Raw genomic sequence first — 22287 nt, forward strand, 5'->3', positions numbered from 1 at the left:
CTCGTAGGCACGAATCATTTCGCAACTATTGGCGACTCCAGCGTAATCGTTGCGAAAATTGCTACGTCACTCCGTTAACCAGCCTATACCGTAAAACCAATACCAGCGAAAGTAGAAAAGGAAGACGCGGAAACGCTTGACCCTGATACGAAATTCGTACCCTTCCACTTTCGAGATTGATTCTATCTTCGCATAAAAATCTTTACAAACTTTTGATCTCCTTATGACGTCACATGGACGATCAGACACGGTTGTGCCACCTGTCGTAACCCGTGGCACCAAAACCCACAAACCGTTACTACAATATCCTACTCATAACGAGATTTCCAATGACGGTGTAATAGAAATCGTTTAGTCACGCCGAAAGTCTTCTTTTCTACCGATCCTTTGCGAACTAAATCATCTCGCTTACCATTTAAATTGGGGCTCTATCTTGGATAGAGCATCTAAAAATACTCGGCAAAAATAGGACCACCCATGCACTGATGCATAAACTATTTGAGTTTATAAATGTATAATTGTTAAGTAACCATAGAAATGAATTCTAAAGTTTAATGGATATATCATCCTGCTCGCGGATTACTATCGATCCCAATTGATATTAAAAAGTAAATAGGGAATAAATTGAAATCGTGTATGTTAATTCGTATAGATAATCACGCATCATGAAGTATACGAAAGTCTCGATTAAATATCTGCCATCGATTATCTATAATTTCCAACGGTATAAAAATACTTCAATTAGTACAAACGTTCTTCGACGAGGCAATTTCCTGCCTGGATCTCTTCGCGACTTCTTTAATGCTTCCGAGGAAAATTTTCCAAGGAAACACCTATCGGAGATCTCTCGTCATCTCTTAATTCATTGATCGAAAGGAAGAAAATACGTTCACTTCCATTCGGAAGTGCGGACGTTCGTCGTTATCGGCTCACTTCCAAATCGCGTTTTTTTGGTGTACCGAGGGTTCCACGCGAAAGATACGTCAGAGATACGTAAGAGAAGCAGTGAAAGGAAACGTCACCACTGATTTTAGGTGGGAGGAATAAGAAGTTAAGGGGTTAGTTTCAAGTGGGGATTGCGGATACCGAAGTAGGAGCAAAGGAAACATGAGAGCAGATGCGGTTTTGTATATAAATAATGTTATGAAAATATCCAAATTTCCGAATCACGATCTACACTGGTTCACAGAAGAAAAACATTCAGAACGATACCGGTATCGAGAACTTCGCGATGCTCACGTTCTTCGATTACGAATTAATGGCAACGAAGGCCGAATCAAGGAAAATGTCTATTATCACGAACGTTCGCGGAATGCGTTAAGAATAGACTACTAGATATACACCTATGCAAATGAATCATACGTTTACGATAAGTTTTGCCGTAAAGTTTTCACTCCTCGAAAGAAAAGGACACTTGGTAGAAAGGTGTCGACGTAAATCGGTCATTGTTATTGTCATTTTCATCTCCGTCGAGTATTCCCGCGACATGGTTGTTATCGTCGCAATCTCAACGGTAATCGATCTACGCTGTTTCTCGAACTGCGAGACGCTGTAATTATTGCCATTATCGTCATCTTCTCTATTATTAGCGTTGTTCATCGTTGTTATGACTACGGAAACGTACGCAAGCGTGCGCATGGAGAAGCATAGGCTTGGCTCGGACGTACTCCAACGTTGTTGGTCGCCATTGCTACTTATTAATCGCATTTTCAAGAGGCAAATTTTCATTCGCCGATACCGTATAGAAGCGTCTCTTTTTGCAGCGACGTGACGAGAATAACGATTCGTATCGCGTCTTTGTTAACGACAATTGTTATCAAAAGTTGCGCGTATGACAGCGCTAATGACGTATACGCTTACCTGTGCGGGATGACCCCACGGAAAGCTTACTCTCAGATACGATTCATTTATAAAAACACATTAACGCACCGCTGATTCTCACGGAGGAAGCGAACCGGCTAACGACGTGTCTTCCGCTGTGAGCACGGAAAAAGAGCTCGCGTGCCAACGACGGAACGTTCGTGCAGCTGCGAGGACCGAGTCTTCGAACGACATACCACCGAGAAGTCTCCTCGGGATACATACAGCGCGCTTCCAGCATAAATCCGTTCACAGCTTTGGGAAATTTGTGGAGCAGGAGTCGGTGCAGGAGGTGAGATTTTTGCAATCATCGAAGGAAAATCAAGAGAAGGATACATTGCTTAACGGTGAACTGCGAGAAATTTCGAAAACAAATGCAGCGAAGGAAATAATATAGCGGCAATCGAGAGGAACATGTTTCAAAAATTAAAAGTATGAACGTTACTTCAAATATTATTATGACTTTATAACACCTCATCGAGTTGACCATGTATCGAGAGCCATGCCTCCCAAACCCCCAAAGAAAAGCCACAGTAACTCAGTAAATCTATACGAGTAAGTTTCAGGGCATTAGACCACGTTTTTATTTAATATAATTTATCAGAAAGTAATGCGGTACTCGCACACGCATGCTGACAGACACAGACTGATGACGTCAGAGTCATATAAAATGCGTGAGACGGATTTTAGAATGACCCCCAGACAAAGACCATATCCATGTTAAAATTGGAATGTCGAATAATAACCTTATAAAAAGTGGTACAGCATCCGTCGTTGACGAAGACGAGAAAAGCGAGAACACAGCATCCGTACCTCGGGACAAACCGATCTTCGATGATCTGTGGCAGATGGTATCGCGCTGCACCTGTGGGTGCAAGGTTGAACGAGCCGTGGAGCGTGCCAGTGTAGCATCAAGTTTCCAGCAGGCTGATCGTGAGACGAAGTCGAGATCGTTTCGTTTAGATGCCCGGCTTCTACTACGTCGGAACGGTGGGGATAAACCGATGGAAGGCGTTTAGTGGGGATGGTTGGTCGCTCGCGGGGAGTTATGAATGAGTCGTGGAGTCCTGACCCACGAGTAGTACGTGGTGGGGGTTGCGGCAGTGGCGAGCGTGAAATAAAGAGGAGGGCAGCTGATGGGTGCCGGAGGCGGCAGGGAAGGAGGCAGATGAGTAGAAGGAAAGGACTACGGGGGTGGGGGAGAAAGAAGAATAGAAGAGAAGCAAAGAATGATAAGGCGCGCGCGAAGACGGAGGGAGAGAGGGAGAGAGAGAGAGAGAGAGAGAGAGAGAGAGAGAGAGAGAGAGAGAGAAGCGAGTGATCAAGGAAGGGCAAAGATGGTGGGGGTACTTAGGATTGACCGAAAGCGGGGTGTGGGCCACGTGCTTCGGTGCCTTTACAATCGTATATAGGCACCGGTCACCGAGTGGCCACTACCATACACCGATAGTCATATACTCGGGGCGCACAAGATAAAAAAGGGAAAGAACGGCGGCCAAGGAAGAAGAAGGAAAAGAGGAAGGAAAGAAAGAAGAAAGAGAATACAATACATAGAGAGGGAACAGGCAAGAGAAACGACCTACCGACAACGAAGGCAGACAGAAGTCCACCTTCCACTTCCATTCCCTTACGCAGGTTCACTCCTACTATAACGACGAACGAACAGCCTGCCTCTGCTCGCTCGCCTGCCTATAGCTGGCTTCTCCTTCTCTGTTTCTATACCGACCTACCTACCTACCTTCTCTGCGCCGTGGTTAACTCGACAGAGGCGAGAGGTGATACACTCGATACACTCGGCCGAACGAGGGCGACGAAGACCTCAGTCACCTCCTGACATTCGGTATGGTACAACCTTACCCCACTGTCGTGAGAGTAACGAGCTGCCGCCAAGAGGAGGGCTGAGAATACCAAAAAGACTCGAAACCCAGGACCAAGGGGGACACCCGGTGAAAGGGATAACGACGGACCGACGTGCCAAAGAGGAAAACCAAGCGAACCAGGATAAACGAAAGAAAAGTAGGCATAGCGCGGGACCACCCTTAACGGTGTACCTAGGCTGATTCTGTTTCCTTTCCTCTACTACACCCCCCGCCATATTCTTAAGTACCTACCGCCCTCCCCACCCTTCCCTCTGGGACACCGCTCGCAACCCCCTTCCCCCTCGTATAAGAATCAGTGCATCGCGTGTGTTCGAACCAGTGCCAAACGAGTTGTGATTCCGTGCGTACAGTTTTTCAATTGTGATCGCTCCCGACACCTCGAGTGACCGGTGAATCGTTTCCAAGATAGAGCAGAGCCAGCCTCTACCCTGTTCTCTACGATTCGTTATATCGCTTCACCGATACCAGAATACCCCGTGCATACTTCTCGTTTCGACAGTGTGAATTTCGCTATTACCCGATCTCGTAAATACGTTTGACGGGAGGGTTGAACTTACCCGGCTCGACTTAGTATCGCACGCGTCGGGTGTACCCCTCGCTCGCTACTTAGCTGCCACGCGCCATCGAGAGTGCCTGCGTGCGACGATAGTGATCAAGTGCTATGCGAACATGACAGTTGTAGAGGATACATCGGTCGTATGCGATCGACAAATGACGATGGAGGCAATCCTGACCCGCGACCAAAGAACCACGTCCCACAGAGTTCTCGATCATCGTGTTTCGCAAAACAGTGTGACAGCGATGACAGCTACCACCATAACAACATCGACGAACCGGTGCAACGGCCTGGTCGCGAATTCACGATACGCAGGAGTGATCGCTCCCGGAGTAAACAAGGACGATCAGCCGCAGAGACACTTGAGATGTGATTCGTACTTCGTACCTGCTTTTTACTACGATCGAGGGATACGATCGAAACACAACGCACCCATCACCGCGACCACGTGCCTGAGTAAGTCGAACTACTGACTTCGATACGCGATTGCCAAGGCAACGTGCTCGATATCAGCTGCTTCCCTCTCTATTTTCTTCCCTCTTAGAATCGGTGTATTTCCGGAGATTTTCTCTAATTATCGCAGGTTTTTATCGGCAAGACGCGGTTTGCTCGAAAAAAAGAGAGAGGGAAACGTTCCCCGAACGTGCTACTCTTCTATTATTTGTTTAAACGTTTTGCTCAAGGTGATCCGTTAGGAGTGTTTGGTAAGAGGATGCAAGCTAGGTATTAACGAGAATATAAATTAGTGACGTAATTGATCTACGTATCAAAAAATCGAACACAGTAGACACCGTATGAATTCACATTATGAGAAATATAAATGTGTATCTTATTGGATTAATATTCTTGCAAAATTACCGTTTCACGTTCCAAAGAGGGTGTATGCATATTACAGTCTGTTGACCTGCCTTGACTATACTTCGTTTCTACTTGCCGTTCTATTTTGACTATCTGAACAAAAATTGCATCCTCTTTCCGGTTGCAATGACTTCCCCGAATTGATTCGACGGGCGTATCGAGATACACGCCATCGTTCTCTCGTACGATAACGAATGCATATTATGACAATTTTTTTGCCAGTTCTCAAACTACTATACACCATCCATCTATACACAGTTGGAGCAGTTCTCACGATTTTTATTTACTCTACAATCTGTCTATTTAAAGTCAAGAGACTGGTAGAAACTTTAATTGACCGTGACATTAAAAATTCTATCGTTCATTGTTTGTTTAACATAGTTGAATTAACATCTCCGCGATAACGTTATTTTGCATTGTGTCGAATTATAACTTACCGATTAAATCCCGTAGAAATGACTTAAGTCATTGTATAATAAGTTATAGTTACAAGCGAAACGTATATCATTATAGGTGTCATTCATTATCATTGTACGTATCTCTGCCTTTGAAGTGCAGCATTTATCCGTACATCTGACGCTGACTCACGTAAAATTCTTACGTAACGAACGTCCTCATCTTTCCCCTGCTATGTTTTCTTCTGCGTTCTTGATACTTTTACTTTTCTTCGTTCGATATTATAAAACAAGAAACGTTGACTTGTTGTTTGAATTCCACTTACGTTACATTTTTTATTCAATTTTGTTTCCCTTCTCTAATTTTGCTTCACCTTCAGAGTCACTTCTTTTGCCGAAAACTTCACGTATTTCTAAGAAAATTACTAGTCACATAATTGTGCGATCCATTACGTCGAACCAACATTGAATTCCGTTCAAATGAAACGCCTGGAGAAACATTGAAGGATTAATAGTAACTTATCACTCTACGTCACAAAATTTCAGTTTGTGGTCAATCATTGTGAAAATGAACGATAGTCCACGCATTGGACCGAGTATTTAACATAGCAAGTGTTTCGCAAACGTGATCAAGGAATATTTTTTCGTCGGTAGATTGTCCTCTTACGATATCCTCTTACGGTTTGACGTCACTTTCGAACAAAACGATGAACACGTTAGTCATCTTCCTTATAATGGTCTTCATCGAATCTTCTTCGCCCATTCGTTGACAAGTTACTCTCCTCGCGTAGTATTATACCATGCTTCGTATTTAGACTTCTGTTATAAAGCTTGCTTTTTAATCGAACGTGAAGTAAACGTTTGTGACAAGATGATGTATTATTTGCGAGGTTGGCGAAGAATGCGACACAGTAGCCACCGTTCCAACGTGGCGTACGCACTCAAAACATACCCACCTGTTGATCATTCGTAAGCTTACAGGTTGTCGCGGCCGAAGCATCGACCCTACCTATGAAAACGGGGAACGATTGAACCAAACTTATCAGTTCGCAGTGTTAACAAGATTTGTAGAGAAACAGTTTGGAGTAGTTTGATCATCGATTACGTACGATTGGTATCAATTGAGGCAACAACCCTAAGAAACGGTAAAACATAGTGTCAAACTTATCAGTTAAGAACGTCAAAAATTTGGAGTAGTTTGATTATCAGTTACGTATGATTCACATTAACAGAGGTTTCTCGGTGTAACGCGTGTATTTTGGATAAGACACTCCAATATTTCGTCAGCATTGTAGCTTTTCCATATGTTAAATGACACACTGGTATTCGATATCAATAGACTATGAATGTTCATGCAAATTCATATTTTCCCAGATACAAAAAAAAATATTGAAAGTTAAACGAAAGTATATCGTCTAAACTATATTTTCATTTGACATAAATGCATGAAACATCCGTACTCTAGATATCAATTATCAGTGTGTCATTTATCTCCTGAAGAACCTAGCTGCAATCCTAGCGAAACGCTGCAGCATTTAATCAAAAAACACAACATACATCCGAAAGCCACGGTTGATATCGACCATGGAGAACCAGACCAGGAAAGACTAAAATATGTTACCAGTTACGCAATAACGACAAAAGACGATCGATGCACCGAAGCTTGTTCGCGCGGTCGCGAGTCCTCATCCCTTCGTCCATTCGAAGCTGTGGCTGCGTTAAAGACCGTCGCGTCGTACCGTGACAATCAGCGGCAATGCATAGTACGCACGGCGGCGAAGGGAGGAGAATGGTCATAAAACGGCGTATAATAAATCGACGAACGTATATACGTGTACCGCAACCTACCGCAACGCACTCCGGTCAGAGCATGGACACGATCTGACAGATAAGGGGGTGGCGGGACGGGCGTAATGGGGTATAATTGTCGCGAGCAATGCGAGGACAGTGCGTCATTACCGCATTTTTCACCATCTTCTTGCCGGCCAACGGTAGAGATGCGCTTTGCACCGGTGTTCACAGGCTTTGCACGCCTTACTTTTTTCCACGCAGCCGCGGGTTCTCAGGAATTTCGTTGGAACGCCGTCGCCGAGCGTCGTCGTTGAGGTAGGCCCTAGCTGTACCGTCGACACCGTCCAGGCCACACGGGGCGAAAGTACAAAAGACGCGAGTACCGACCGTTAGGTGACCGCCTACGAAATATCGTCGGATTAATCCTGGACAACGCGATTCGACGAAGAATCCTAGAAAAGGATTCGCGGTTACTCGAACAATTTCAGATGTTCGAGGCTTTCGTGGCTCGAATTTTAGCAATTCGTATGGGTTTAAAAAGTATTCCGACCGCAACGTTGCAACTTGCTTTGTAGATGCGTGGGACGTCGGGCGTTTTTCCAAAAAGATGCGGATTGTATCTCGAATCCTCGAGTAGTATGGAGCAGTATGATTTTGATTACAAATCCTATGAGAATGATCGTTACTTTCAATCTAAGAAAACAGACGTTTGATTCGACAATTGGGTTTTACAAGAAATATTCTTACTTTCGGTTTAATTCCGAATTTCACAAGAAAAGATACAGAAGCTATTTACATTTTTCGCCAACAAGAGACAAGCATACGTCCAATTTACTTCGGTAATTGTTCTTAGAAAGTAAACGTCATAAAAAACAAAGAATGCAGTAAAAATACTTTGAATCTCCGTAGACCTAGTGCTATTGAAAAATTGTGCTTTGTTCGCCAAATGTCTATCCAATTATTTAAGTAAGAATTTTACTAACGATCAATTTGGTACACGTTTTCGCAACAACCAACAAGCCCCTTTTCGGAAAGCTTGTCAGCAATTTTGCAAACGAACTGAGATAAGGGAATAGTTTCTACACGAGTCAAATCCGTTGATGCATTCCAGTTGGCAAGGTTGCAGGTTACAAGCCACAGGTGGCTCTTTAGACTTCTTACACTGTAAGAATGCGAACTTGCTCGAAAGTGCACCTATCATCGTAATTCCCTCCTTGGACAAATTTGGCCAGCGGCGGCGCACATATCGCATGGCAATTAAATTCCAGTAGTACAAAAACGTGGCGCGATTAAAGAAACTGGCGAAAGTACACTATGTGTACACGAACGACAAGTAAGGAAATATAGTCGTCGACGCTGAGATCATTTACCTGGATCCCGACAACTTCTCGTGCGATAAAAATACTTACCGCATTATTGAATAGACATTTTACGAAAAGTGCTCGGTTGTTTGCGCATGTTCACGAGAAGTCGAGCGCTAACGATATCGTTCCGACGAGGTAGTTAGATCTTAATTGCGTGTTTTTCATTTCAATCGTCGTTCCACCGAACCGTTCGTTTTCTACCTAGATCGAGACAGATATCGTGAAACCGTTAGCGCGGTTCGAGCTCGTACGCATCCTGATATTTCTGATAAAGTAACCAAAATAGACCCGCGAGCGTGCACATCGACGTGCCGGTCCGAGTCACGTGTAGATGCAAACGCGTGCGAGAAAATTCACACAACTTCCAACGAAACTTAATGCGACACAGATAGCGTGTGACTTATCTATCTTTAGCCAAAATTCCATCGCAATCTGTTCGGCTAAAATCGAGGCGCGTGCCTGCCGCTTATCGTCCAATATTTCTGTCTACCGACTTACTAAGAATCACCGCGTCGCCCTGGAGACTGGAGAGGGAGCGAGGTTCGAGCAATTACCGGGTAGTCGCAAGAAAAGATACCACCGTTAGACGGTGCGCGCGACGACACGGATTTCATGGTACTTTGGGGCGCAAACTTCCCCGCGGCAAATTACTCTCTCACCAAGACGCGAAACGCACTTAAGAGCCGCTCATTAATATGCGTTAAGTGTCCGAGATGTCTCCCTGCCCTCTCCCTCCTACCCTTCTTTTCGCTGTATCTTTCTCTCTCTTTCTTTGTCCGCTTATTTTTCTCCTTGCGACTCGAGAACGCGTCCGCCGCGCACGTTGCGTCACGTGTTGCTGCACATTAAAATTAAATTCGTTGGCGCCCGTGCGCTCGCGCACCATACCTACATTTTCCAGTCCCTGATACGATCATTATATGGTCAAACGGTTCGTTTATATAATTACAATATGCCGCATCCGTTTATGGATCACGGTTACATGGGCAAATATTTCTCCTTGTACTTATTCTTGCGCGGATTCGATGCGTGTGCAAACAAAAATGTTGAATAACGCTGTTTAGGCAAACCGACGCGACCGCGACACGCGAGCATCGTTTCGACTCTTGCGAATCAAACGCAGAATATGCTCTTCGAAGCGGGCATACTCGACAGCATCACGGGGAAAAGGACGGTAGTGTTTAAATGGAGAAAGAGAAAACGTGTACGTGGCAGACTGCGGTGGTTATACATCCTCCGAATGCGTACGCGACTGCTGATGGTTTGTCGTCGTAGCGGTGCACGTGATCCCAGGCCCCTCATCAAGGGTCGTAACTCGTGAAATAATGCGACGACGAATTCACGTGGATGTAATTCGACGAGCGGTGATCCCGAAACTGCCGGATGATCATAAGACGGCCTCGATCGAAATCTACCATTTAGGCGCTTACTATCGACGAAGAGAGTGTAACCGAGGGTGCAACATGCCGGAAGCTCCCAGGATGATTTCTCTCGAGGGTATCCTCTCCGAGAGTCTCACGTCAAATCGTTGATTGCTACCAGTCAGCGAGCTGGTTCTTATCTCCTTAATACACGAACGACTCTGTTAATAACGTACCGCGGTAGTTAACCATGAAGTGGAAAACAAGACCAACGAATCGAGAAATTAATGGAACTGTATCTTCGATTTTGCTCGATCCTTGCATTTTTACGGAGACGCACATCGCGTTAAACAGTAATACACGTAATCTTGCAACGACGATTATCGAAACAACCTAGGGAATTTTATTTGACAGAATTCTTAACCTTTCACCGGTTCTTTGATACTTTCACACCTTCCTTTAAGTAGATCCCCTTTCTAACGAGGACCGTTACCTAACTTTCGATGCATCTTGTTAAGAGATATCTTTCTAGACGGTGTTTCGCGTTTGAAACATTTCATATCATAGTAATACATTGTTGTTTATGGCGGTTATTCGAATGATCGACTTTATTTTCAGGGTTAGGCAGTCTTCTGGTGACTCTGCTCGTGATCTCGGTACACGGCGCTCCGACGATGACCCTCGAGAGTAGACGACTGAGCTCGCCCCCGAAGTGGGTGAATCCCTGTGGCCTTGCCGCCGAAGACTTCACCGGTGATTTGGACGTGGTGCAGCTATCCGACTCGCAGCTCCTGCACCAAGTTGTCGTACAGGCGAGAACTGCGCTGATGCACGCGGAGCTTTTTCGTGAAGATTATGTGAGTACACTTACTTATCCATCTTTCTGGATTTCTCTTGTTCGCCGTTGCGCGTTTGTCGTCCTTCCGTCAGAATAGCGTTTTCGAGTACGTCGGTTTCGCTGCACTGACACAGTCTGCTCGCGCGCGATATCGACGATCGGAGACGAAGATTAAGTTCATCAATGGTTCAATAATTACTGACGTGACTTGTGGTGGGGATAAGACGGGGAAAGGGGACATCGAGCGGAAGGCAGTTATGGCAGTACTTCCGGTCGTACGGACGTTGATCGTAGAGTCCTGTAAGCCTTCAAAAGAGATCTCGGACTTACGAATCGTCTGTTGTACCCAGTCGAAGATATGCGTTTCGATTTAGCCTAAATGTCACGTGAGAATCTTGCGTTCATGAATCTTCGTAATTCGAGGAAAAAATACACTTTTTGTGAATAGAAATTAGAGTATATCGCTAACATACGAGTAGGTAAATCGAAATTTTTAAAACAAATGCGTGCAATCAATGTGTATCGCATTTTTAAATATTTCGTACGTGTATTAGTTGATAGTAATTCACTTCCACCGCTCAGAAAATGTGTAGTTTTCTCACGATTGTACGAATTTATTACGAATTTATCCGTTAAATATGAAAATTAATCGTGTCTAGAAGTACACTTTTTTTTTTTATTTAGCTGTAAAATCCTCTATGAGTTTATTAGCAATATGCACGTTACTGTGCATATTAACAATATATATACATTTGCACATGGTATATAAACATTAAACAAAAAAATAGAAGACATTCCAACTAACTTTTAATCAATATACATTTACGAATGCTAAGCGATGCCTTTTAAGAAATTTATATATGATTAACAGTGGCGCAATGACTGGTTTTCCCATGTCTCATATTATTATTCCACGTGCACTCGTGAACTCCAAGTCATGCGATTCGTTGGTTCCAAAATTATTTCCATCGCGTGAACGGCCCTCCGTTTCGTTCAATTTTATTCGCGTACACTATCAACAAATTTTTTATCGGAGTACAATTACCTCTGTTAATAATTTCTTGCCGCCATGCAACTGATCAGCGGCTACAGATAATAATTCGCCCGAACGTTCAAACATTTCAATATTACTTTTCGTGTACGATGAATTGGAAAGTGACCGCGACAAAATTGCCCCATTTCTCTTATTTCGATTATTACGCGTAATGTTTATTGACCATAATTGCACACATCGGAAACGTAAAGCGTGGTAAGTGGCGGAGATGCGATTCCTCGATGCCAGCAAGAGGAAACTTGTTCGATTTCGTTTCGCTGAAACGAATGCAACGTATCGTTGCCATTTGCGACATTTAAACGTCGATGGATACCTTCTCTTACCCTTTCTTCTTCTTCTTCTTTTTTTTTTATTTTTTTTTATGGCTATTATGAAATGTGGAAGCGAGATCATGAAAAAGGAAAAGAAAAAGAAAACGAAAAATAGATCCGTACGACCGCGCACGAAGATGCTTCGTTTCGAAAGAATCTTCCCAGCCGATCGTGCCTTATTATCTCTAACCAAGGACAATAAATCACGGTTCGGGTTCGACCTGTTGCTCAAGGTTCCTCTTCTGAAACGATCCGAAAAAAGAGACGTGGAAACCGCAGGATCGAAGGTACGGTTACACACGCGAAACTTTACTCTCGTTTTTTTAAGAATAGATTAAGCTTGTCCCCCTAGTTATGCATCGTGCACACGTGTCGACATGATTTCGGTTCTATAACTGAACGTCCTTACGTGCCCGCCAAATTCTTGGACCCACCTGACTCATCCTTCGCAACCGCGCTCTACGCGCTTCCTGTTTCTCTATTACGTCGGGAACTCGTCGTATGCACTGTACAGTTTCGATTACATCGTTGCCTCGTGGGACATCGAAGCAGTATCGAATAACTCGCATTCTCTTCCGTTTGTTTTCGATAAATTATCAGTAAGACGCGGTTAGCGCAGCTTTGACCAATTGTCTGTTAACGGTTTATCTGTTTGTTAAAGTTCGGTCTGTTAAAGTGTTAATTCGAGGAAAAAGTTCCAACTAAGTAATTCAGTTCATTTAGAATCCAAATTCAGGAGCTGGTCATTTTACAAGAATGTAGCAAAAGCGATCGGTAACGGACTCTTACGAATATGGCTCCGAGCCTGGTTCTGTGATTATGACGCCAATATTATGCCGCCTATACAAAGCGAATATATGAACGAAAGAATTAGCATTCATCGAGTGCGACCGCAGAGGGTATTTGTGTTTCTCTGTACGTATAGGGCCCGTTCCGCCCTGTGGCCCCACCGAAGTCACCGTGGAAACGGTCCGCGTTACATCATCGCTCGACGACACTCGATACCGATATTTTCTAACTCAGCGCATAATCTGATATTGTTTGGTTCCCTAACAATCTGCCCCCTTCTTCCTCTTTCTCAGTTCTTCTTTCCCTTCTTGGGAAAACGAAACACTGTACACCGGTGCGCGTAAGCCACGCTATCGAAAAACGAACGACCAAGTGTTCCACGGTACGGAATCGTTAACGTCCTCCGACATTCTACCTTTCTCGGACACCAGTCTCCGCCAGGGAGTTCTAAAGACGTCCCTGCTGAGACTGACTCTAGGCGACGCACTGTCTGCTACGTCCAGTGACGTCAGCTTTCAGGTCTTGTTATCGTTTTATCGTCGGCAGACACTCTATAGAGAAAAAGTAGATTAGGAGTCGGTACCGAGAAGCAAAGGAGTTCCGTGTGACCGATCGTTCTAGCATGCACGTGAAGTGCATCGCGATACAATTTCGATCCGCGAATCCTTTGTTCGCGTAGCAACCGAGTCAACGATTAACCCTTTGAGCTCGACATCTTCGCTAGGGCGTTGTTAGTAGCTCCAGACTTCTCGATATTAATTTAAAATGGTTTTACACACAGATCGATGTACGAATGTCGTGGTCATTTTTCAAAGAAACGATAGAATAAATATTAAAGCAAACCTTAATGGCGAGCACGTGAGAATTGTGTGACGCGTCCTTGCGAGATGCTCGTAAGCAGGCGTGTACATGTGAATTACATCCGATATACTATTCTTCGTAGATAGGAAGTTCGACGCCTACGAGTTGCATATATGCGCATCGGTACGTGAAGGAATCGGATAAAATATCGGAAGCGGAGGATTCCAATAAATCAGAATCGGAAGCTGCCCCTCCCGCCAAGGATGGGGCATCTATACACCACACCGGCACTCCGCCTGCATACTAAAACCCAGACCGGATACACAACCCGCCAGTGCATTTACTCGCCTCGATACGTTCAGTACGCACTACGACACGTATTTTCTGCTACTCGGCTGGCTGGATGACACTCCATACTGTTTCATTCAAGGCTGACATATTTTTCAAATACACATGGCCGCGACCGATAACCCACGCCGGAAATTAATACTCGCAGGGCTGGCGCCAAAATTTGCCGAGTTTTCTTTACAATTTTTAGGATCGAGAATCGTAGGGATTCAGTTAAAAAGAAAATAAGAAATTGATTTACGCAAAATTGGAGTGTATTAACAACTACATTTACTGTCTTTCACGAGTGAAATCGATTTATTAGAATTAATTAGCAAGCTTTGACAAAAATGAATTTGGATGTATGCTTGTCTCTTTATGTAGATAAAAGTCAGCATAAGTGGTTAACAAAAAAAAAGCTTAACGATTTCTGTAATTTTCTTTGTGAAATTGGGAATAGATGAAAATGATACTCCGTAAACCTAATGTCAAGATCTATCTTATTCTGAAATTCCTCGTAAGAACTCGCACGGATAGAATTGTTTGTACGTAGTCGGAGCAATTAGTTGGACGTAAAATTCATAGATACCGCAAAAGTGGTGGGGAAACGATCGATCGAATGAAAAATCGGTTGAAATCGAAAATTGTTCACTCGCAACGAAGCGTTTCTTTTGTCTCGTTGAGCGCAGAGCCGTGGACTTGCGAGCAGCGAGCCATTCAATCGGTTCGAGGCCGTCGCACCGAAATTTTATAACTTCTAATAAGCGGTGGAGCGGTGAAGCCGCGCTAGAAGAAAGACTGAGAGACTAATTGATTTTGACGGGTCCTCGAGAGTACCGCAGAGACCATACCTACTCTTGCCAGCCTACTTCCTGTCAGTTTTCAGCTCGATTTTACGATTATTCGTGCTCCGGTGTGGCCGAAGAGACTTTTACGAGGCACAAAAGACCCGCGTCTCAGATTTGTTCGCCGCCAGTGGTTGTTAGCGACAATTCCTTTCATTCTTCGCTTTTTCTTCTCCCGCTCCTATGCGTTCTCCCGCTGAAATCTCTTCGCGATTACCTCGAAACGGGCAGCAATACCAGAAATTGCGGATATTCGCGATCCGTCCGTTTCGAACGGATAAAACAGGACCTTTAAAAGACGCGTGCAGGTTCCTTATTCCGCGGTTCGAAAGTGTATGTATCCGTGTGTCAGGAGTTGTGGCCAACTAACAAGCTTATGCATCGAAACAAGCCATAAAACGCGCGGATGGAATTCGAGTAGTTTCTTCGGTCGCTTTAATTCGGGAGAGACTGAAAAGGTACGAAGATCATCTGTGAAATGAACGCGTAGGGATTCGTTTGAACGTATTTATTAGGGAACCATTCGCGTAAAATAACCGTAAAATTATTTAATTGCCTATTCGATTCCTGCTGATGAAGTAACACGTATCCGAGAATCCCTTGAAAGACGAAGTTATCGGCGTCGATAATTACAACCTGTGACGCAATCGGCGATTGCTCCGTTTTAATCACCGCGTTTAGTGTTTCCAACACAATGTGTCTATTTTGAAAGGTGTCGATATCTTCCTAGAGGGTTTCGTAATTATTTGGGCGTGGAAGAGGATCGATTACCGATAACGGAGACCGGATGGCTTCGGATGTACTGGACCAAAGACCGTGTTCGCTGTGAGAATTCGTTCGATGAAGTGATCCGATTCTGTTCTCGTTTTTATAAATTTGTTGCGTTCGACATTCTTAGCTTTTGGGATCTACAATTGCTCGATTCTAGATACACATTTATATCTCGACGCTAATTTCAATTCTATTACCAAAATGTCTTTAATTTTCATATTTGCTTTATCTCTAATATTTGATAATATCTATTTATATTTTCTACGTTGTTAATTATAATAAACGTTACAATCAAATATCAATATTAGATCGAACGAATGGTGAGTATCTCTGTAGTAAATAATATGTACGAAAACGAATAATTTATCGAAGGCAAATGGAGCGTCATTCCAGCCAGGAGTATAATTCGAAGAAATGTTGCTTGCCTGTTAAAGGTATTATCGCAGTCTGCGAGTCGTGAGAGTAATATCGTATGATGATTATTTCCATTCCTGGGCCAGATAAGGGTTTGGATAATCTTGTTATCTTTATATGAGCCAGCTGGTTCAAGACGTGAGGTCGAAGACACGCTGAATGAAGTACCCGTTGATGTACTACGTATGCGAGCATCAAATAAGCTAAGCATCAATAACCTCTCATTTTTCTTTTTCTTCTTTTTTTTTTTGGTATTTGTTGTTATTTTCTATGAAAGAATTTGTAGGATGAAAAGCAACAATAATTGGTAAGATTGGAGTGACACCACTGATTAATTTTCGACTTTGGAGTAATTTCGTCGATGGCACGTTGATCCATTCTTGGTTCCAGATTTTCTTCTTAATTAAATTGTTTGCTTCGTTAAGTATGTGTGAAAGGAGAATCCTTGCGTGCAACATCTTTGTCGCGTTTCGACGCGTGTCTGTTCGACCTTGCGATCGTTTCAGATCCTTTTATATTACGCGTGCGGCGCTTACGAGTTTCACGAAAATGAATGATCCAGAAGTTGTCGCGTGAAGCGAGGGCTTCTCCCTACCTTCTTCTCGTTCCACGCGCACCGCGTTGCCGGTGATTCATAACTACATAACCAATGGAAACGATGCCCCGATAGCACGTTTAGCGTGTCTGATTCGACACGTCGACTCTCAAGTAGTTTTAGGTAACGGTCTAGCTTTCATGTGCCGACGACCTACCTTGGTATTCCCCAAAAAGTCAGCAACGTAGCTCGAGGCAACCTGGGTGCGTTGGATTCGCGATGCGAAGACATCACTATGCACACATGACATTAACTCTTCGGGGCACGGTGGGATTAAAAGTGTCCCACCTTTTTGATGGACCGTAATGCATGGTGGGACATTTTTAATCTCACTTCGAAATTTTGCAATAACTGCATGTGTATAGGTGTTTACTTACCTTTATTAATAGAAATATAACAATTTTGTTTGATTTAAAACGCAATAAAATTCCTGTGCAACATGGGTCTATTTTATGACCTGAATTCCTGTCCCGCAAACAGTTAAGGATAACACAAATCATCCTTAAGATAACGTTTCAAATCGTGCGTCTGCGTTCAAAACTTATCACAGGTACTCTTACCAATAACACGAGAGTTTTCCTCTATATCCAGAAATATCCTTCGTAAGAAGTAATTGTTTCGGCATCGTTACGATACCTTGGAGACTCGCCGTCCTTGCTCCAGAAGTTGACAGTTTCTCGTCATCATCCACGGCGTACCAGCGATACCAAGTTGAGCTTACTCATCCGTCAACGCGTTCATCCACGTTCCCATCGTACCAGGAACGGGGGATATCGTGAGCCTGATTGCGTACGGGGCGCTACAGCTCGCTTAATCAGTGACTAAACCCGCTAACCTGTTATTGAACCACACAGCTCCCCTAATGAAGGAGCCGTGCAAATTTTTGCATATTAACGGTTACGACTTTGATGCAAAACACTACGCCGAGTTTCAGAATAAAGACATTCAACTGGAACGATGAATCGTTTCATGGCCGATCATTGGTACCCCCGATGTGTGAATATAGGTTATTTGGATGGCACGAGAATATTATCGCGAAAAAATACTCTTTCGCCATAAATCCCTTTCGTCGATGTTCTCCTTACTTACATACAGGCTTCGTTTTCGGTAAATTAAAGGTTTCGGGTTCGGTACTGTTTTCGTTAGAGAACAACACATTAGGTTTAATATAATTAAGCAATAAAAACAGTTCAGTTGCGACAGTTTTTCCTATCTCTCCTTAGAGAGGAATGGTTTATGCAAAATGTTTTTGCAACGATAACATTTCTAACGTGTAAGAAAGTTATACACGTTGATGAACTTTGTCTGAAAGAATTTTTCTTATCGCTTAAACTATCGAGCCTGTCAAATTGTCCAATGTATTTGAAACTTCTTTCTAGAGTCACTACTCAATGTTTAACAATGATTTTACGTAATTTTTATTTACAATTAATTTAAGTTGTGTGTGTAACAGGTATCCGTTGACCTTGGTAATCTAGTGTTACCTAAAATTTCGTGTGCTTTTGCCCTGAAGGGAGGATGACGACGATATAAAATATGATTGCCTTTTTCCTTAGTCTCATTTCTAGTTCGAGATTCCCGTAACCAAACTCATCATTTCTTTTCTTGATTTTGCAGGCCAAGCGAATCTTCAACATCGATTATGCCGATTTGCATTCGACGTTTAAAGACCATCATTACGATTGGCTTCCTGGACCAAGGGAGATTCCCAAGGAACTCGGAGGGCAGTTGGAGCAGGAGTATCTAGATACGCTGGAGGTAAATGGGAATACTTGTTTGTTTCTTCTATTTTTTCCGTGTTTCCTGCTTCTGATGATGAAGACAGGTACACCGTATCTACGCTTTTTCTGTTAAAAGGCATCGAACGTTAAAGCATTTTACTGAATGTGATCAATCTTCTTCATAGCTCGACACGGCCCTTATCGACGCGTACGAATACATGCAAAAGTATGCAGTCGGTTTGGAACAAATCGTCTGGGATCAAGAGGATCTTCAGCTCGAGTTTCGCAAACAGTTTAAGGATACAGAATACAGGCTCCGAACGGTAAGTGCATATTCATAGCTGAAAAATGTATTTTTTTTTTTAATAGCCCGAGTCACGATACTTTATTTCCCGTTTACTTCGCTACTTCGACAAAAAGTAGTACCGAAGTGCCAGCTATAATTAGCCTGAATCATAGTACCTTTCATTGTCGTGAACGTTATACCAAACGCTCCGATTTTATGAGTTTTACGCAAAATTGAGCTGCAAACATTCTAGCCGCAGGATAAAAAACATTATGGGTTTGTCGTTCGTTAACTAGTGTCGCTTGCTGCTTTGTCAGGCTAGTTTCCGTTCGATTTCTCCGATTTCTCAGGACTACGGTTATCACAGAGGTTTCACTTCAAACAAAAATTGAAAAATACATTGTTTCTTTCCATTTGCGTTTGTGCAATCATATTTCAAAACAAACTTCTTGTTAGGACGTTTTTTTTTTAATTTATATTATAGTCTTTTGTAACTTTAATTATTTTCTACGAACCAAGTCTCATGGTGTACTAATATGTTCTAATTGCCCCTTAATGTCCCATCTACTCCGTTTACGTTATGTCTAAAACAAAAAATCTCCCATGGACCGTCGGAAAGAAACGTATATAATACAGGTAATTTTGTTTTACAGGTTCTCTGCGAGTTGCAAGTGGCGCTAGTGGAACGGCAGCTGTCTTCGCGACCGGACGTCACTCGCGACATCATGAGGTCTGAATTCCGTGCCATGTCATCGTCCGCGACATTCCGAAACCTACGCGACTGGCTGATTTTTCGGGATTACATGAACGGTCTCGAATACGTTGTGCAAGTATTCGAACACTTACGCCGCGGCCTCCAATCCTGAGGATGGCAAGGCGGAAGCCGAAGAAGGGCTACCAAGCGACGACTCGTCCATCTCAGGAAACCGGAAGTACCCTTCTTGTATGGCCAGCTTTCTTGAGATGGCCGATGGAAGCGGGTATCAGAGGAAAGGCTTAGGCGTGCTCTATCAAGCAGGCCATGCTCTACCATCCGTCCCGAATCCAGCGTGATGTGTGACTCCAACACGACGATCGACCTATCCATCGATAGATATCTCGATAGAAACCGATAGATATTTCGTATCGTCGGGTCGCAAAATTGTGCGCAAGCGTCTTTACCGAGTTGTTCGGCACAACTTTGAGACAGGGAGCGACGGAAGACATTGCCGAGTCTCGTTGATAAACGCCAACCATCATCGTTAACGCTCGCTGTTGAAGATTCCGTGAGATGATCGGAGAGAGAATAAGACGGGAAGCGGAGTCGTTCGATAAACAGCCCATCGGCTTTCGCCGCCGAGTTCACGATCGTGAGAACACACATTCGTCTTGTATACGTTTACGCTAATTACGGAACGCGTTGTGTACCGCGCATCAACAGCCACGTCGAACGTGTTAACCCTAACGCGCGAGAAGATGGATTAGGGAGTGACAAATCACGAAAATCGGCCAGTTCTGACCGATATCTTTCTCCTCGCTCAGCTCTCGAGCGCCGAACAAAGACTCGTGTGCGAGCTTCTCCATCTTTTCGGTTTACTTCACGTCGTCCATCGAGGGCGTTCTCGTATCGATTAATTTTGGAATTCCACGCCATTGGATTTTACCTTTGGATTCATACCTTTAGACATTTTACTACTAAACGTGTTTCTACATTTTTATCTATCGGTTGCGAATTTTACCCAGCGATTCAAATCTTTTAACTGCGGTCCTTTTTTAAAGAATGGTATATTCAAAGTGGAAATTTCCCTCGATGAACTAAGTTGGACGAATGATTTTATATTTGTTTCCTTTTTTCGTTCAAAGAAGTGAAGTAATACGCAGAAAATAATGCTCGACGGAAGTCGAACGAAAAATTTGTGAGATCGTTCGCACACGGAAGGGAGAAGAGAAATGGATTCCGATGGAATCCGACTAAACGAGCTTGTGCACCGCAGCGGTATTATATCCTAAGTACACAAGAAAATACAGTATTCGCGCTTTAAGTTAAACTATTCGCGTCGAGCGAGATGAAATTATAGAAATTTCTGCGCATAACTATGTATATCGCATAGTATCAGGAAAGCGAAGATCTTTACGACGGTGTCCTTGTAACGCCGAAGAGCACGTCGGAAGATTCGTTTTTCGATAAACGATACGCGCCCTTTGCCCCCCAGCCCCTTTTTAATCCTATATAATAATTTATTGACTAACTGTAATATTATTATATTCGTATTTATTCAGATTATTTATTTTATTTTTTTAGAGATTTTACATGTCCGATTAACTGTATTTAATGTGTCTAGTTGAGCTTGAAATTACCTAGAGCATAGAAGAGAAATAGAAGGATATATATTTCAATAATTATTAATATCATTAGTAGAATTCTCATATCGTAGTGGAAGAAGGACACGCATCGACGCGGCCGACGCCATTTTATGTTACGCGCCGCGCTGCTGCTGCTACTCCTTTCGCTTGACGTACCTTTTCACAGTATGAAAACGTAAATTCGATAAGAAAACTACGACCAATGGCTTCTTCAACACCCCCCGTTCTTTTTATGCGTTGCAATTTCTCACGGTACAATAGCACGTCTCAATTAGTTTTAAATCGATTTTATCCGACATTGGTTCAACGGATGGCGCTTTAGAAAAAAATCTCTTCCTATTTTTTACTATTATTTTAGTTTTGTCTTTTTTTTTTTTTGATAACCGAAGTCAATACTTCCTCCTTTTTTTAAGCGATATTCGAAACTGTTGTAGGCTCGTCGAGACGTACCTTTTCGATGGCTTGAAGACATCGTTTTATTCACAAAAATGACCAGCGTATTTACTTTTTTTTTTACTACGAAATTTTAACCAATTACGGAGTTTACTCGTATTTTTTTACCGCGATGTTTTTTAGGGGAATTTTATCGTTCTTTTTAATAATATTCAGGCCAAGAAGGGTGCGTCGTACGAAGCCTCGCACCAATATTCGCTCGAGGGTAATTGACCTCGCAGGCTCTTTTCGTACTTACAATTTGCTACTGAAACTTAAATACAATTAAGCATTATGTCTTAAACATCGTCGTGCGAGAAGACGTGGAGCCGTGTGCCGTTTTATTTCATTTTCATACCATTAGCGACCTATATAAGCTTATCATAGATAGTTGGTGGATGAGCGTGTTAAGGCTCGCGGCTAATCGCACGCGCGATATTCAAGTGTACGCACACACGCGCATTATACAAAACACACTTTCATTTTCATATCATCGTGTCTGTGATATGCATTGTCGAAAGTCCCTCATGCGAATAATTGTCATTGTTATATCGAATTGCCCGATTCTTCTGCCGCGAAAGAAGTAAAAAGAGGAGAAAAGGGAGAATGGAAGAGCGAGGAGGAACGCGTGCGAGTGTGAATGAGAGACCGAGAGAGAGAGAGAGAGAGAGAGAGAGAGAGAGAGAGAGAGAGAG

The 22287-nt window shown here is 43.2% G+C and overlaps 1 protein-coding gene across 1 annotated transcript; it reads left to right on the top strand.

Annotated features, from left to right (window-relative positions):
- Positions 1 to 1866: 1866 nt before the first annotated feature.
- On the top strand, positions 1867 to 22281 carry LOC128875060 (uncharacterized). The gene is made up of 5 exons (XM_054120385.1): positions 1867 to 4752; positions 10684 to 10922; positions 18428 to 18568; positions 18717 to 18854; positions 19471 to 22281. Exons 1-5 carry the CDS (start codon positions 4410 to 4412, stop codon positions 19681 to 19683), a joined length of 1074 nt encoding a protein of 357 aa, XP_053976360.1. The 5' UTR covers positions 1867 to 4409; the 3' UTR covers positions 19684 to 22281.
- The last annotated feature ends 6 nt before the right edge of the window (positions 22282 to 22287 follow it).

Source organism: Hylaeus volcanicus, chromosome 1 (assembly GCF_026283585.1).
Source record: "Hylaeus volcanicus isolate JK05 chromosome 1, UHH_iyHylVolc1.0_haploid, whole genome shotgun sequence".
Taxonomy (NCBI): Eukaryota; Metazoa; Arthropoda; class Insecta; order Hymenoptera; family Colletidae; genus Hylaeus; species Hylaeus volcanicus.